General features: G+C 46.2%; 1 protein-coding gene across 1 annotated transcript in view; it reads right to left on the minus strand.

Moving 5' to 3' along the window:
• LOC110508253 (piezo-type mechanosensitive ion channel component 2) overlaps positions 1-18,138 on the minus strand; it is a 149,101-nt gene extending 130,963 nt beyond the window's left edge. The window contains exons 1-3 of the mRNA XM_036966347.1: positions 18,106-18,138; positions 15,732-15,864; positions 14,207-14,376 (exon numbers count right to left, since the gene is read on the minus strand). Of these exons, the coding sequence (XP_036822242.1) occupies positions 14,207-14,376; positions 15,732-15,864; positions 18,106-18,138 (336 nt within the window). The remainder of the gene's footprint in view (positions 1-14,206; positions 14,377-15,731; positions 15,865-18,105) is intronic.
• Between the last annotated feature and the right edge of the window lie 395 nt (positions 18,139-18,533).

An 18,533-nucleotide genomic window follows, 5' to 3' on the forward strand; every position in this document is an offset into this window, starting at 1 on the left:
CTGCACCACAGCAGAACCTGGCTCCCTGTAGAGGAAAGGCTGTGTAACTACTGCACCACTGTCAGGTGCGTGAATGAGGACCCAAAAGCGAATTAACAAAACAGAGTTTCTTTAATGACGAAACACACGTAGGCTCAGATGGACAGGCAGATTCCGACAGGACAGGACAAGGTTAGCTGAACAGGCAGATTCCGACAGGACAGGACAAGGTTGCAGCAAACACGACGATAGTCTGGTTCAGGCATGAGAAACACAAACAAGAATCCGACAAAGACAGGAACAAAAACAGAGAGAGATATAGAGGACTAATCAGAGGGAAAAAGGGAACAGGTGGGAAAAGGGGTGACGAGGTAGTTAGGAGGAGACAAGGCACAGCTGGGGAAAAGAGGGGGAGAAAAGGTAACCTAACAACGACCAGCAGAGGGAGACAGGGTGAAGGGAAAGGACAGAAACAAGACACAACATGACAGTACATGACAGTACCCCCCCACTCACCGAGCGCCTCCTGGCGCACTCAAGGAGGAAACCTGGCGGCAACGGAGGAAATCATCGATCAGCGCACGGTCCAGCACGTCCCGAGAGGGAACCCAACTCCTCTCCTCAGGACCGTACCCCTCCCAATCTACTAGGTACTGATGACCACGGCCCCGAGGACGCATGTCCAAAATCCTACGGACCCTGTAGATGGGTGCGCCCTCGACAAGGATGGGGGGGGGGGGGGGGGGAGACGAGCGGGGGCGCGAAGAACAGGCTTGATACAGGAGACATGGAAGACCGGGTGGACGCGACGAAGGTATCGCGGAAGAAGAAGTCGAACTGCGACAGGATTAATGACCTGAGAAATACGGAACGGACCAATGAACCGCGGGGTCAACTTGCGAGAAGCGGTCTTAAGGGGAAGGTTCTGAGTGGAGAGCCAAACTCTGACCGCGACAATATCTAGGACTCTTAGTTCTACGCTTATTAGCAGCTCTCACAGTCTGCGCCCTATAACGGCAAAGTGCAGACCTGACCCTCTTCCAGGTGCGCTCGCAACGTTGGACAAAAGCCTGAGCGGAGGGGACGCTGGACTCGGCGAACTGAGATGAGAACAGCGGAGGCTGGTACCCGAGGCTACTCTGAAAAGGAGATAGCCCGGTCGCAGACGAAGGAAGCGAGTTGTGGGCGTATTCTGCCCAGGGGAGCTGTTCTGACCAAGACGCAGGGTTGCGAAAAGAAAGACTGCGTAAGATGCGACCAATAGTCTGATTGGCCCGTTCTGCTTGACCGTTAGACTGGGGGTGAAAGCCGGAAGAGAGACTGACGGAAGCCCCAATCAAACGGCAAAACTCCCTCCAAAATTGAGACGTGAATTGCGGACCTCTGTCCGAAACGACGTCTGACGGAAGGCCATGAATTCTGAAAACATTCTCGATGATGATTTGTGCCGTCTCTTTAGCAGAAGGAAGCTTAGCAAGGGGAATAAAATGAGCCGCCTTAGAGAACCTGTCGACAACCGTAAGAATAACAGTCTTCCCCGCTGGCGAAGGCAGTCCGGTGACAAAATCTAAGGCGATGTGAGACCACGGTCGAGAGGGAATAGGAAGCGGCCTGAGACGGCCGGCAGGAGGGGAGTTACCGGACTTAGTCTGCGCGCAGACCGAACAAGCAGCCACGAAGCGACGCGTGTCATGCTCCCGGGTGGGCCACCAAAAACGCTGGCGAATGGAAGCAAGCGTACCCCGAACGCCAGGATGGCCGGCTAACTTGGCAGAGTGAGCCCACTGAAGAACGGCCAGACGAGTAGGAACGGGAACGAAAAGAAGGTTCCTAGGACAAGCGCGCGGCGACGGAGTTTGAGTGAGTGCTTGCTTTACCTGCCTCTCAATTCCCCAGACAGTCAACCCGACAACACGCCCCTCAGGGAGAATCCCCTCGGGGTCAGTGGAGGCTACTGAAGAACTGAAGAGACGAGATAAAGCATCAGGCTTGGTGTTCTTAGAGCCCGGACGATAAGAAATCACGAACTCGAAACGAGCGAAAAACAGCGCCCAGCGCGCCTGACGCGCATTAAGTCGTTTGGCAGAACGGATGTACTCAAGGTTCCTATGGTCAGTCCAAACGACAAAAGGAACGGTCGCCCCCTCCAACCACTGTCGCCATTCGCCTAGGGCTAAGCGGATGGCGAGCAGTTCGCGGTTTCCCACATCATAGTTACGTTCCGACGGCGACAGGCGATGAGAAAAATACGCGCAAGGGTGGACCTTGTCGTCAGAGAGGGAGCGCTGAGAAAGAATGGCTCCCACGCCCACCTCTGACGCGTCAACCTCGACAACGAACTGTCTAGTGACGTCAGGTGTAACAAGGATAGGTGCGGATGTAAAACGATTCTTGAGGAGATCAAAAGCTCCCTGGGCGGAAACGGACCACTTAAAGCACGTCTTGACAGAAGTAAGGGCTGTGAGAGGAGCTGCCACCTGACCGAAATTACGGATGAAACGACGATAGAAGTTCGCGAAGCCGAGAAAGCGCTGCAGCTCGACGCGTGACTTAGGGACGGGCCAATCAATGACAGCTTGGACCTTAGCGGGATCCATCTTAATGCCTTCAGCGGAAATAACAGAACCGAGAAATGTGACGGAGGAGGCATGAAAAGAGCACTTCTCAGCCTTCACAAAAAGACAATTCTCTAAAAGGCGCTGGAGGACACGTCGAACGTGCTGAACATGAATCTGGAGTGACGGTGAAAAAATCAGGATATCGTCAAGGTAAACGAAAACAAAGATGTTCAGCATGTCTCTCAGGACATCATTGACTAATGCCTGAAAGACAGCTGGAGCGTTAGCGAGGCCGAAAGGAAGAACCCGGTATTCAAAGTGCCCTAACGGAGTGTTAAACGCCGTCTTCCACTCGTCCCCCTCCCTGATGCGCACGAGATGGTAAGCGTTACGAAGGTCCAACTTAGTGAAAAACCTGGCTCCCTGCAGGATCTCGAAGGCTGAAGACATAAGAGGAAGCGGATAACGATTCTTCACTGTTATGTCATTCAGCCCTCGATAATCTATGCAGGGGCGCAGGGACCCGTCCTTCTTCTTAACAAAAAAAAACCCCGCTCCGGCGGGAGAGGAGGAGGGGACTATGGTACCGGCGGCAAGAGCTATAGACAAATAATCTTTGAGAGCCTTACGTTCGGGAGCCGACAGAGAGTATAGTCTACCCCGGGGGGGAGTGGTTCCCGGAAGGAGATCAATACTACAATCATACGACCGGTGTGGGGGAAGAGAGGTGGCCCTGGACCGACTGAACACCGTGCGCAGATCGTGATATTCCTCCGGCACCCCTGTCAAATCACCAGGCCCCTCCTGTGAAGAAGAGACAGAGGAAACAGGAGGGATAGCAGACATTAAACATTTCACATGACAAGAGACGTTCCAGGAGAGGATAGAATTACTAGACCAATTAATGGAAGGATTATGACAAACTAGCCAGGGATGGCCCAAAACAACAGGTGTAAAAGGTGAACGAAAAATTAAAAAAGAAATGGTTTCGCTATGATTACCAGAAACAGTGAGGGTTAAAGGTAGCGTCTCACGCTGAATCCTGGGGAGAGGACTACCATCCAGGGCGAACAAGGCCGTGGACTCCCTTAACTGTCTGAGAGGAATGTCATGTTCCCGAGCCCAGGTCTCGTCCATAAAACAGCCCTCCGCCCCAGAGTCTATTAAGGCACTGCAGGAAGCTGACGAACCGGTCCAGCGTAGATGGACCGACAAGGTAGTGCAGGATCTTGAAGGAGAGACAGGAGTAGTAGCGCTCACCAGTAGCCCTCCGCTTACTGATGAGCTCTGGCTTTTACTGGACATGAAGTGACAAAATGACCAGCAGAACCGCAATAGAGACAGAGGCGGTTGGTGATTCTCCGTTCCCTCTCCTTAGTCGAGATGCGGATACCTCCCAGCTGCATAGGCTCAGCACCCGAGCCGGCAGAGGAAGATGGTAGTGATGCGGAGAGGGGGGCAACGGAGAACGCGAGCTCCTTTCCACGAGCTCGGTGACGAAGATCAACCCGTCGCTCAATGCGAATAGCGAGTTCAATCAAGGAATCCACGCTGGAAGGAACCTCCCGGGAGAGAATCTCATCCTTTACCTCTGCGCGGAGACCCTCCAGAAAACGAGCGAGCAAAGCCGGCTCGTTCCAGCCACTGGAGGCAGCAAGAGTGCGAAACTCAATAGAGTAGTCTGTTATGGATCGATTACCTTGACATAGGGAAGACAGGGCCCTGGAAGCCTCCTCCCCAAAAACAGATCGATCAAAAACCCGTATCATCTCCTCCTTAAAGTCCTGATACTGGTTAGTACACTCAGCCCTTGCCTCCCAGATTGCCGTGCCCCACTCACGAGCCCGTCCAGTAAGGAGAGATATGACGTAGGCGACACGAGCAGTGCTCCTGGAGTAAGTGTTGGGCTGGAGAGAAAACACAATATCACACTGGGTGAGGAACGAGCGGCATTCAGTGGGCTCCCCAGAGTAACACGGCGGGTTATTGATTCTGGGCTCCGGAGATTCGAAAGCCCTGGAAGTGGCCGGTGGATCGAGGCGGAGATGGTGAACCTGTTCTGTGAGGTTGGAGACTTGGGTGGCCAGGGTCTCAACGGCATGTCGAGCAGCAGACAATTCCTGCTCGTGTCTGCCTAGCATCGCTCCCTGGATCTCGACGGCTGAGTGGAGAGGATCCGAAGTCGCTGGGTCCATTCTTGGTCGGATTCTTCTGTCAGGTGCGTGAATGAGGACCCAAAAGCGAATTAACAAAACAGAGTTTCTTTAATGACGAAACACACGTAGGCTCAGATGGACAGGCAGATTCCGACAGGACAGGACAAGGTTAGCTGAACAGGCAGATTCCGACAGGACAGGACAAGGTTGCAGCAAACACGACGATAGTCTGGTTCAGGCATGAGAAACACAAACAAGAATCCGACAAAGACAGGAACAAAAACAGAGAGAGATATAGAGGACTAATCAGAGGGAAAAAGGGAACAGGTGGGAAAAGGGGTGACGAGGTAGTTAGGAGGAGACAAGGCACAGCTGGGGAAAAGAGGGGGAGAAAAGGTAACCTAACAACGACCAGCAGAGGGAGACAGGGTGAAGGGAAAGGACAGAAACAAGACACAACATGACAGTACATGACAACCACAGCAGAACCTGGCTCCCTGTAGAGGAAAGGCTGTGTAACCACTGCACCACAGCAGAACCTGAGACGAAGCTGCATTTCCTGACAAAATGTAAAAAAAATTAAAAAAAATTGAGTGTCATTTCCCCAACAGTGAAACCCTTATTCAAGGTTTCAAAGACCTCTCTGATGAGGATAGGCTACCCGTCCAGTTGGGGGAGGACGCAGAGAGCTGTGGGTTGGCAGCGCACTACATTGCTGCCTGCCATACGTTGAGGGACAGTGTCTGACAGACCAATCAACCTGCACCTGTACTCTACTGTATGCTTATTGTTATTGTTGAATGTATGGTTATTTTGACCCTTGGTTATTGTTGTTACTGTTGTCCCATTAACTATTTTGATTATAATTTTTATTTTATATTGTAAATATCCTAAATAATCTTTGACAATATGTACATTGTTACGTCATGCCAATAAAGAGAATTTAATTTAATTTAATTGAAAATTGAGAGAGAGGGAGATAGAGGGAGATAAAGAGAGAAGTAGAGATAGAGGGAGAGAGAGAGAGAGGGTCAAAAGAGACATGGATATATATATAGACAACAGGTGGAAATTATAGGCAATTAGCAAGACACTCCCAATAAAGGAGTGGTTCTGCAGGTGGTGACCACTGACCACTTCTCAGTTCCTATGCTTCCTGGCTGATGTTTTGGTCACTTTTGAATGCTGGCGGTGCTTTTACTCTAGTGGTAGCATGAGACGGAGTCTACAACCCACACAAGTGGCTCAGGTCGTGCAGCTCATCCAGGATGGCACATCAATGCGAGCTGTGTCAAGAAGGTTTGCTGTGTCTGTCAACGTAGTGTCCAGATCATGGAGGCGCTATCAGGAGACAGACCAGTACATCAGGAGACGTGGAGGAGGCCGTAGGAGGGCAACAACCCAGCAGCAGGACCGCTACCTCCGCCTTTGTTCAAGGAGGAGCAGTAGGAGCACTGCCAGAGCCCTGCAAAATTACCTCCAGCAGGCCACAAATGTGCATGTGTCTGCTCAAACGGTCAGAAATAGACTCCGTGAGGGTGGTATGAGGGCCCGACGTCCACAGGTGGGGGTTGTGCTTACAGCCCAACACCGTGCAGGACGTTTGGCATTTGCCAGAGAACACCAAGATTGGCAAATTTGCCACTGGCGCCCTGTGCTCTTCACAGATGAAAGCAGGTTCACACTGAACACGTGACAGACGTGACAGAGTCTGGAGACGCCGTGGAGAACTTTCTGCTGCCTGCAACATCCTCCAGCATGACCGGTTTGGCGGTGGGTCAGTCATGGTGTGGGGTGGCATTTCTTTGGGGGGCCGCACAGCCCTCCATGTGCTCGCCAAAGGTAGCCTGACTGCCATCAGGTACCGAGATGAGAGCCAGTTTCATCATAGCGCTTGATGGTTTTTGTGACTGCACTTGAAGAAACTTTTCAAAGTTCTTGACATTTTCCGGATTGACTGACCTTCACGTCTTAAAGTAATGATGGACTGTCGTTTCTCTTTGCTTATTTGAGTTGTTCTTGCCCTAATATGGACATGGTCTTTTACCAAATAGGGCTATCTACTGTTTACCACCCAGACCTTGTTACAACACAACTGATTGGCTCAAACACATTAAGAAGGAAAGAAATTCCACAAATGAACTTTTAACAAGCCACACCAGTTAATTGAAATACATTCCAGATGACTACCTCATGAAGCTGGTTGAGAGAATGCCTAGAGTCTCTAACACTTTTTTGGTTACTACATGATTCCATATGTGTTATTTCATAGTTTTGATGTCTTCAACTATTATTCTACAATGTAGAAAATAGTTAAAATAAAGAAAACTCTGGATTGAGTCCAAACTTCTGACTGGTACTGTACTTCCATACATTTTTTAAACTGGGACCTTCAGATGAGTTTTGTGAGGCCTGTGAGGCATGTGGGAGCAAAACATGACGTGTTCGACAGAGTCTCATCTTTCCATAATAGTTTCTAGCCCAAATGGTTTGGATGCTACAGATATTTGAGAGAAGACCGATTTTCTGGTCTGACAAACACTGCTTTAGCTCTGCCACCTTCCACAGATGCGAAAGGCCGACATAGGAGGATGAGGTGGATTGAGACACAGCCCATGCAAAACAAACATATCTCTAGCTTAAACAGGCAGATTTTGATAGGGATTTTGTATCATGCTAATTAGATTTAAAGGTTTGAAGTAATGTTCTCGAGTTGTTCCAAGAACGTTTAGAAACAACATTTTTCTTTGGGAATTTCAGTACTTCAGTGTAACGTTTCCTACAGGTTTTCCTCATGGTTCTATTTAAAGTCATGTTCTCAAATTGTTCAGAGAAAGTTAAAAAAAAACTTGTAACGTTCAGAGAACCTTCTAAGAATGTTATCTAAAAACATTCCATTCTCAGCATCAACAAAACTCTATCTTCCGTCTTGTGAAGTGTGTTCAGGTCTGTTTGCCGTGCCAAACTAACTATCCACACCCGATCTTAATAAGTTTTCTATGAAATGCTGTCTGTTTGAATAGGCTAAAAATGAACAGCTTTTGTATGCGTAAAGAAACACGACATGCTAGCTCCATCATAGTGGCTTAGCGGACTAATTCCATGGATAGAGAACAGAAGGTTAAGGGCGCTGTACTGCAGTGCCAGCTGTGCCACCAGAGACTCTGGGTTCGCGCCCAGGCTCTGTCGTAACCGGCCGCGACCGGGAGGTCCATGGGGCGACGCACAATTGGCCTAGCGGGTTAGGGAGGGTTTGGCCGGTAGGGAAATCCTTGTCTCATTGCGCACCAGCGACTCCTGTGGCGGGCCTGGGCGCAGTGCGCACTAACCAAGGTTGCCAGGTGCACGGTGTTTCCTCCGACACATTGGTGCGGCTGGCTTCCGGGTTGGATGGCGCTGTGTTAAGAAGCAGTGCGGCTTGGTTGGGATGTGTATCGGAGGACGCATGACTTTCAACCTTCGTCTCTCCCGAGCCCGTACGGGAGTTGTAGCGATGAGACAAGATAGTAGCTACTACAACAATTGGATACCACGAAATTGGGGAGAAAAAGGGGTAAAAATTCAAAAAATATATATTTTACAAAAAGAAAAAGAAGAAAATAAATAATTATTTACAATAAATTTAGAACACAAAATGTTCACCTGAAAGAAAATGTGTTCACCTGGGTAAAATTCACACAAAAAAACACACAAAAACCACACAAAAAAAATCTCACTGATACTATGTCACAATAAAAAAGACATATGATTAATGCCTTAGGAAAGGAATTTCCAAATGTTCTATCTTTGCTTGGAGTTAGCAGCAGTGCTAGTAAAAGTTTTGTCTCCTGTGTGGCGCAGCGGTCTCAGGCACTGCATCGCAGTGTTGGGGCGTAACTACAGCCTAGGGTTCGATCCCAGGCTGTGTCCCATTCGCTGTGACCGGGAGTCCCATAGGGCAGCGGAAAATTGGCCCAGTGTTGTCCGGGCTATGGGAGGGTTTGGGGGGGCTTTACTTGGCTTATCGCTCTCTAGTGACTGCTTGTGGCGAACCAGGAATATGCAGGCTGACTTCGGTCGTCAGTTGAACGGTGTTTCCTCCGACACATTGGTGGCTTCCAGGTTAAGCGGGCGGGTGATAAGAAGTGTGTTTTGGCGAAACATGTTTCGGAGGACGTATGATTCGACCTTCGCCTCTCCCGAGCCCGTTGGGGATGTTGAAGCGATGAGACAAGATCGTAATTGGATATCACGAGATTGGGGAGAAAAAAAAAATAATCATATTGAAGATGCTCAGTATATCAAAGGATTAAACTAAAAACATGAACAACTTCATAGTTAAGAACGCTATATAACAGTATAGAAGAACATAAAATGGATTCTAGAAGAACCATCACTCCCTAGAAACACACACCCCTATTGGAACAACCCTTGAATAGTTTTTCAGAATTCACTGATAAATTGGAAAATTAAAGGCATAGAAACCATAAATGACGTGAAATAAAAACATTTCCAGAATTGAAAAGCCATTTTGGACCAATGTTATACATTTTCAAATATATGCAACTTCTGCCGGGCGCCTGCAAGCTGACTTCGGTCGCCAGCCGGACGGCGTTTCCTCCGACACATTGGTGCGGCTGACTTCCGGGTTAAGCGAGCAGTGTGTCAAGAAGTAGTGCGGCTTGGCAGGGTCGTGTTTCAGAGGACGCAGGGCTCTCTACCTTCGCCTCTCCTGAGTCCATACAGGGAGTTGCAGCGATGAGACAAGACTGTAACTACCAATTGGATACCATGAAATTGGGGTGAAAAATGTGTAAAAGTACAAAAAATATATATTTTACAAAAAGAAAATGAAAGAAAATAAATAAGTAATTAGTTACAATAAATTTAGAACACAAAATGGTCACCTGGAAGTTTTTGGGCATCGGAGAAATATTGAGGGAATCCTATTTTAGTCATCAAAAGATACTCATATGATAGGTAAGATGTAGAAAACCTGCAGAGAGCCTTTCCAACTGACAATCTCTTAGAAGAAAAGATAAACTATAAAATATAAATTGGAATGTTAAAAACATAAAAAATAACTAATATTGACACAAGATGAAGTGTTGGAATATAACAAATGAAAATCTATACTTAATCCAGTATAAATTAATATATAGAATTTATTATACAAGAGAAAAAAATCTAAGGCACAATGGCAGAATAATGCCTCAAGTGTACTAACAGTGACTCAATAATTTATGCCTTCTGGGAGTGCTATAAAGTCCAATAGTTATGGGCAGAGTTAGAAAGCTGTCTCTCAGAAGTTTTACAATGTAAGATTACTTTTAATGTGTCCATCTGCATATTTCAACTTGGCACATGAGGGTGCGGTGAGATACCCCGATGGATTGGACATATATTATATCGCAGACGCTATTACTTAAATACTGGAAGTCAAATGATAGCCCAACGTAAAGAGAACGGAAGAATAAAAGGCTTTATTATTTGAAGGTTGATAGAAATCTGGCTACAGACAGAAACATAGAGAGTCTTACAAGTATTAGAAACAACATTGGGTGTTGGTATGGAAGGAACGTGGGTCTGAGCAAGCGGGAATTCATTCATGTTAGTTGAAATGTACACTACATGGCCAAAAGGCTCGTCAAACATCTCATTCCAACATCATGGGCATTAATATGGAGTTTGTGCCTCCATTGCTGCTATAACAGCCTCCACTCTTCTGGGAAGGCTTTCCACTAGATGATGGAACATTACTGCAAGGACTTGCTTCCATTCAGCCACAAGAGCATTAGCGAGGTCGGGCGATTAGGCCTGGCTCGCAGTCGGCGTTCTAATTCATCCCATTCGTTGGGGTTGAGGTCAGGGCTCTGTGCAGGCCAGTCAAGTTCTTCCACACCGATTTCAACAAACCATATCTGTATGCACTTTGTGCACGGGGGCATCGTCATGCTGAAACAGGAAAGGGCCTTCCCCAAACTGTTGCCACAAAGTTGGAAGCACAGAATCATATAGACTGTCATTGTATGCTGTAGAGTTAAGGTTTCCCTTCACCGTAACTAAGAGGCACAATCTATGAAAAACAGCCCCAGACCATTATTCTTCCTCCACCAAACTTTACAGTTGGCACTATGCATTCGGGCAGGTAGTATTCTCCTGGCATCCGCCAAACTCAGAATCGTCCATCAAACTGCCAGATGGTGAAGCGTGATTCATCACTCCAGAGAACGTGTTTCCACTGCTCCAGAGTCCAATGGCAGTGAGCTTTACACCACTCCAGTCGACGCTTGGCATTGTGCATGGTGATCTTAGGCTTGTGTACGGCTGCTCAGCCATGGAAACCCATTTCATGAAGCTTGCGACAAACAGTTATTGTGCTGGCGCTGCTTCCAGAGACAGTTTGGAACTCTGTAGTGAGTGACAACTGATTTTTACATGCTTTAGCCCTCGGCAGTCCCGTTCTGTGAGCTTGTGTGGCCTACCACTTAGTGGCTGAGCCGTTGTTGCGCCTCGACATTGCCACTTCACAATAACAGCACTAACAGTTGACCGGGGGCAGCTCCAGCAGGTCAGAAATGTTACAAACTAACTTGTTGGAAAGGTGGCATACTATGAACGTGCCACGTTGAAAAGTCACTGAGCTCTTCGGGTACGGGCCATTCTACTGCCGATGTTTGTCTATGGAGATTGCATGGATGTTTGTCTATGGAGATTGCATGGCTGTGTGCTGAATTTTATACACCTGTCAGCATTGGCCATGTAGTTGTTTTTGTCTATGTACAGTGCCTTGCGAAAGTATTCGGCCCCCTTGAACTTTGCGACCTTTTGCCACATTTCAGGCTTCAAACATAAAGATATAAAACTGTATTTTTTTGTGAAGAATCAACAACAAGTGGGACACAATCATGAAGTGGAACGACATTTATTGGATATTTCAAACTTTTTTAACAAATCAAAAACTGAAAAATTGGGCGTGCAAAATTATTCAGCCCCTTTACTTTCAGTGCAGCAAACTCTCTCCAGAAGTTCAGTGAGGATCTCTGAATGATCCAATGTTGACCTAAATGACTAATGATGATAAATACAATCCACCTGTGTGTAATCAAGTCTCCGTATAAATGCACCTGCACTGTGATAGTCTCAGAGGTCCGTTAAAAGCGCAGAGAGCATCATGAAGAACAAGGAACACACCAGGCAGGTCCGAGATACTGTTGTGAAGAAGTTTAAAGCCGGATTTGGATACAAAAAGATTTCCCAAGCTTTAAACATCCCAAGGAGCACTGTGCAAGCGATAATATTGAAATGGAAGGAGTATCAGACCACTGCAAATCTACCAAGACCTGGCCGTCCCCCTAAACTTTCAGCTCATACAAGGAGAAGACTGATCAGAGATGCAGCCAAGAGGCCCATGATCACTCTGGATGAACTGCAGAGATCTACAGCTGAGGTGGGAGACTCTGTCCATAGGACAACAATCAGTCGTATATTGCACAAATCTGGCCTTTATGGAAGAGTGGCAAGAAGAAAGCCATTTCTTAAAGATATCCATAAAAAGTGTCGTTTAAAGTTTGCCACAAGCCACCTGGGAGACACACCAAACATGTGGAAGAAGGTGCTCTGGTCAGATGAAACCAAAATTGAACTTTTTGGCAAAAATGCAAAACGTTATGTTTGGCGTAAAAGCAACACAGCTGAACACACCATCCCCACTGTCAAACATGGTGGTGGCAGCATCATGGTTTGGGCCTGCTTTTCTTCAGCAGGGACAGGGAAGATGGTTAAAATTGATGGGAAGATGGATGGAGCCAAATACAGGACCATTCTGGAAGAAAACCTGATGGAGTCTGCAAAAGACCTGAGACTGGGACGGAGATTTGTCTTCCAACAAGACAATGATCCAAAACATAAAGCAAAATCTACAATGGAATGGTTCAAAAATAAACATATCCAGGTGTTAGAATGGCCAAGTCAAAGTCCAGACCTGAATCCAATCGAGAATCTGTGGAAAGAACTGAAAACTGCTGTTCACAAATGCTCTCCATCCAACCTCACTGAGCTCGAGCTGTTTTGCAAGGAGGAATGGGAAAAAAATTCAGTCTCTCGATGTGCAAAACTGATAGAGACATACCCCAAGCGACTTACAGCTGTAATCGCAGCAAAAGGTGGCGCTACAAAGTATTAACTTAAGGGGGCTGAATCATTTTGCACGCCCAATTTTTCAGTTTTTGATTTGTTAAAAAAGTTTGAAATATCCAATAAATGTCGTTCCACTTCATGATTGTGTCCCACTTATTGTTGATTCTTCACAAAAAAATACAGTTTTATATCTTTATGTTTGAAGCCTGAAATGTGGCAAAAGGTCGCAAAGTTCAAGGGGGCCGAATACTTTCGCAAGGCACTGTATGTTTATGTCTATTGTAAAGAAAAAAGGAAAGAACCATCAGACTGGCGCAGCGGTCTAAGGGAGAGCCACTACAGACCTGGGATTGATCCCAGGCTGTATCACTGCCGGCCCTGACCGGGAGATCCATGAGGCGGCGCACAATTGGCCCAGCGTCGTCCGGGTTAGAGGAGGGCTTGGCCCAGCGTCGTCCGGGTTAGGGGAGGGTTAGGCCCAGTGTCGTCCGGGTTAGAGGAGGGTTTGGCCCAGCGTCGTCCGGGTTAGAGGAGGGTTTGGCCCAGCGTCGTCCGGGATAGAGGAGGGTTTGGCAAGCTGACTTCGGTCGCCAGTTGTACGGTGTTTCCTCCGACACATTGGTGCGCCGAGCTTCCGGGTTAAGCGAACAGTGAGTTAAGAAGCAGTTCGGCTTGGCAGGGTCGTGTTTTAGAGGACGCATGGCTCTCGACCTTCGACCTCTCCCAAGTCCGTACGGGAGTTGCAGCGATGGGACAAGACTGTAACTACCAATTGGATATAAAAGACAATTATAAATAAAAAAGGTAAAAAATACTCTAATAAAATATCACGAAAAAAACTCTCATTGAAAGATTCAGTGAAAGTTTTTTTTGTATTATTAAAAAACTAAAATGTCCATCGTCTGAGCGTTAATAAGACCTCCCAGGAAACGTTCAAGGAACCAGAGTAAACCAGTGTTCACAGATCGTCCCTGCAAACTAAAAATAAACGTTTCCAGAACTGGCGAAATGTTCACTTCTGTTCTCAGAATGTTTAAAAAGACGTTCAGTTTATACAGGTCAGGAAACGTATAGCTTTGTTCCCACAACCAATGTGAAACCAAAAACGTACGTTCCCACAACTTTCATGGAACCAAATGTGCTAGCTGGGAAGGCCTCAAAACCTCAATCTACAGTGACTCAAAACAAAAACATAGGTAGGCCTTCCTACAATCACGATCAAGAAAACAGTTCTGGTAATTTATTTGTTGACAGGTGCTTTCTTTAGATGTGATGTGAGCACACGCACGCACGCACGCACACACACACACACACACACACACACACACACAGGTGCTTTCTTTCGCCTTGACGTGAGCACAGTCACCAGAGGGACCAGTCACGGTGTCTACTCACCATCATGGCTATGAGAGCACAGACATAGCTCTGCTTCATAATGAACCTGAACACGGTTACAACAGCATTCACTCTGCCCTCCTCCTCCTCCTGTTCCTCCTCCGCTCCATCCATCCCAGAAGTCTCTTCTCGCAGGGTTGGACTGAAGTCACACATTCCTTCATCCTTCTCTGTTTAGATAAAGACACACAGATACTTCATATAGTACAATACCTACAGTATATACAGAGTGATATAGTACAGTATATACAGGGTAATATAGTACAGTATATACAGGGTGATATAATACAGTATATACAGGGTGATGTAGTACAGTATATACAGGAGATATGGTACAGTATATACAGGAGATATAGGGGTGATATAGTACAGTATATACAGGGTGATGTAGTACAGTATATACAGGAGATATAGGGGTGATATAGTACAGTATATACAGGGTGATGTAGTACAGTATATACAGGAGATATAGGGGTGATATAATACAGTATATACAGGGTGATATAGTACAGTATATACAGGGTGATATAGTACAGAATATACAGGGTGATGTAGTACAGTATATACAGGAGATATAGGGGTGATATAGTACAGTATATACAGGAGATATAGGGGGATATATTACAGTATATACAGGGTGATATAGTATAGTATATACAGGGTGATATAGTACAGTATATACAGGGTGATATAGTACAGAATATACAGGGTGATATAGTACAGTATATACAGGAGATATAGGGGGATATATTACAGTATATACAGGGTGATATAGTACAGTATAGTACAGTATATACAGGGTGATATAGTACAGAATATACATGGTGATATAGTACAGTATATACAGGAGATATAGGGGGATATATTACAGTATATACAGGGTGATATAGTACAGAATATACAGGGTGATGTAGTACAGTATATACAGGAGATATAGGGGTGATATAGTACAGTATATACAGGAGATATAGGGGGATATATTACAGTATATACAGGGTGATATAGTATAGTATATACAGGGTGATATAGTACAGTATATACAGGGTGATATAGTACAGAATATACAGGGTGATATAGTACAGTATATACAGGAGATATAGGGGGATATATTACAGTATATACAGGGTGATATAGTACAGTATAGTACAGTATATACAGGGTGATATAGTACAGAATATACAGGGTGATATAGTACAGTATATACAGGAGATATAGGGGGATATATTACAGTATATACAGGGTGATATAGTACAGGATATATCGGCGAAAAGTGGGCATCCCAAATGGCAAATCTATTCCCTATATAATGCAATACTTTTGACCAGGCCTCAGTTTACAAAAAAATGTCCTCCATGCAGAATTTTTTTATTTTATTTTTAATTACAATATGAATTGTGCTGACGATTATAATTTCACTCGTCCCATCTACTCGGCCTGTATATTTAAAATGTTACAATGGGTTTGCTCACAGCGGGTGTCTTGTGAGAATAGACTTTTGCCCCAGTGTTTGTACAGTAAAACTCACCTGTCGTGTTATTGATTTGGTCCATTTCATACTGTGGGGTGGAGTACAGGTCCTGGTGGACCGGTCCATTTTCGGTCCAGTCTAGGGTGGAGATGTAGTCAAAAGACGTCTCCTTGGACTTTGCAACCAACCCCTGTGGAACAACACAGCCACAATATGGACTATGGTTAGAGCCCAGAGGTTTTCCTTGTCATGTGAACATTCATATGCATCATAGGCTGCGGTCCTCTGTAGCTCAGTTTGTAGAGCATAGTCCTCTGTAGCTCAGTTTGTAGAGCATAGTCCTCTGTAGCTCAGTTTGTAGAGCATAGTCCTCTGTAGCTCAGTTTGTAGAGCATAGTCCTCTGTAGCTCGGTTTGTAGAGCATAGTCCTCTGTAGCTCAGTTTGTAGAGCATAGTCCTCTGTAGCTCGGTTTGTAGAGCATAGTCCTCTGTAGCTCAGTTTGTAGAGCATAGTCCTCTGTAGCTCAGTTTGTAGAGCATGGTCCTCTGTAGCTCGGTTTGTAGAGCATGGTCCTCTGTAGCTCAGTTTGTAGAGCATGGTCCTCTGTAGCTCAGTTTGTAGAGCATAGTCCTCTGTAGCTCAGTTTGTAGAGCATGGTCCTCTGTAGCTCGGTTTGTAGAGCATAGTCCTCTGTAGCTCAGTTTGTAGAGCATAGTCCTCTGTAGCTCGGTTTGTAGAGCATAGTCCTCTGTAGCTCAGTTTGTAGAGCATAGTCCTCTGTAGCTCGGTTTGTAGAGCATAGTCCTCTGTAGCTCAGTTTGTAGAGCATAGTCCTCTGTAGCTCAGTTTGTAGAGCATGGTCCTCTGTAGCTCGGTTTGTAGAGCATGGTCCTCTGTAGCTCAGTTTGTAGAGCATGGTCCTCTGTAGCTCAGTTTGTAGAGCATGGTCCTCTGTAGCTCGGTTTGTAGAGCATGGTCCTCTGTAGCTCAGTTTGTAGAGCATAGTCCTCTGTAGCTCAGTTTGTAGAGCATAGTCCTCTGTAGCTCAGTTTGTAGAGCATGGTCCTCTGTAGCTCAGTTTGTAGAGCATGGTCCTCTGTAGCTCGGTTTGTAGAGCATGGTCCTCTGTAGCTCAGTTTGTAGAGCATGGTCCTCTGTAGCTCAGTTTGTAGAGCATGGTGCTTGCAACACCAGGATAGTGGTTTGATTCCAGGGACCACCCATATGTAAAAAAAATAAATAATAATAATTGAAAGTATGCACGCATGACGGTAAATCGCTTTGGATCAAAGCCTCTGCTAAATGGCATATATTATATATCACACACTAAAGTATGTGGACACCCCTTCAAATGAGTGGATTCGGCTACTTCAGCCACATCAGTTGCTGACAGGTGTATAAAATCGAGAACACAGACATGCGATCTCCATAGACAAACATTGGCAGTAGAATGGCCTTACTACTGAAGAGCTCAGTGACTTTCAACGTGGCACCGTCATAGAATGCCACCTTTCCAACCAGTCAGATTGTCATATTTCTGCCCTGCTAGAGCTCCCCCGGTCAACTGTAAGTGCTGTTATTGTGAAGTGGAAACAGCTCGGCCAAGCTCACAGAACAAATTCTGAAGTGCTGAAGTGTGTAAAAATTGTCTGTTCTTCGGTTGCAACACTCACTATTGAGTTCCAAACTCAGTGCAATAGAGATTGCATCATCTGTGGATCTATTGGGGCGGAATGCAAATTGGAGTGGGTCTAGGGTTTCTGGGATAATGGTGTTGATGTGAGCCATGACCAGCCTTTCAAAGCACCGTAGCACTACAGACGTGAGTGCTACGGGTCGGTAGTCATTTAGGCAGGTTATGGTGGTCTGGTTGAAACATGTTGGTATTACTGACTTAGTCAGCGACAGGTTGAAAATGTCAGTGAAGACACTTGACAGTTGATCAGCGTATGCTCGGAGTACACGTCCTGGTAATCCGTCTGGCCCTGCGGCTTTGTGAATGTTGACCTGTTTAAATGTCTTACCCACTTCGGCTACGGAGAGCGTGATCACACAGTCTTCCGGAACAGCTGGTGCTCTCATGCATGTTTCAGTGTTGCTTGCCTCGAGAATAGGAGTAGAATAGAATAGAAATAGTTTCGCTTGTCTGGTAGGCTCGTGTCACTGGGCAGCTCGCGGCTGTGCTTCCCTTTGTAGTCTGGAATGGTTTGCAAGCCCTGCCACATCCGACAAGCGAAAGAGCTGGTGGAGTACGATACAATCTTAGTCCTGTATCGATGCCTGTTTGATGGTTCGTCGGAGGGCATACCTACCTCTATAGGTTCCTGGAGCCAGAGGTGTACGATGATGGATGAGATCTCAAACAGACTGGAGGGAGAGGAAGGGGGAGAGAGAAAGTTACCTACCTTCTTTCTCAATGTTGTTACATACCTCTATGGGTTGTATTTCTATGTTGTTATACATACCTCTATGGGTTGTATCTCTACGCCGTTACCTACCCTGTCTATGGGTTGTATCTCTACGCCGTTACCTACACTGTCTATGGGTTGTATTTCTGTCAATACCTACCCTGTCTATGGGTTGTATTTCTATGTTGTTACCTACCCTGTCTATGGGTTCTATCTCTATGTTGTTACCTACCCTCTCTATGGCTAGTATCTCTATGTCGTTACCTACCCTGTCTATGGGTTCTATCTCTATGTTGTTACCTACCCTCTCTATGGCTAGTATCTCTATGTCGTTACCTACCCTGTCTATGGGTTCTATCTCTATGTTGTTACCTACCCTCTCTATGGCTAGTATCTCTATGTTATTACCTACCCTGTCTACGGGTTGTATCTCTATGTTGTTACCTACCT

This window comes from Oncorhynchus mykiss, chromosome 28, assembly GCF_013265735.2.
Source record: "Oncorhynchus mykiss isolate Arlee chromosome 28, USDA_OmykA_1.1, whole genome shotgun sequence".
Taxonomy (NCBI): domain Eukaryota; kingdom Metazoa; phylum Chordata; class Actinopteri; order Salmoniformes; family Salmonidae; genus Oncorhynchus; species Oncorhynchus mykiss.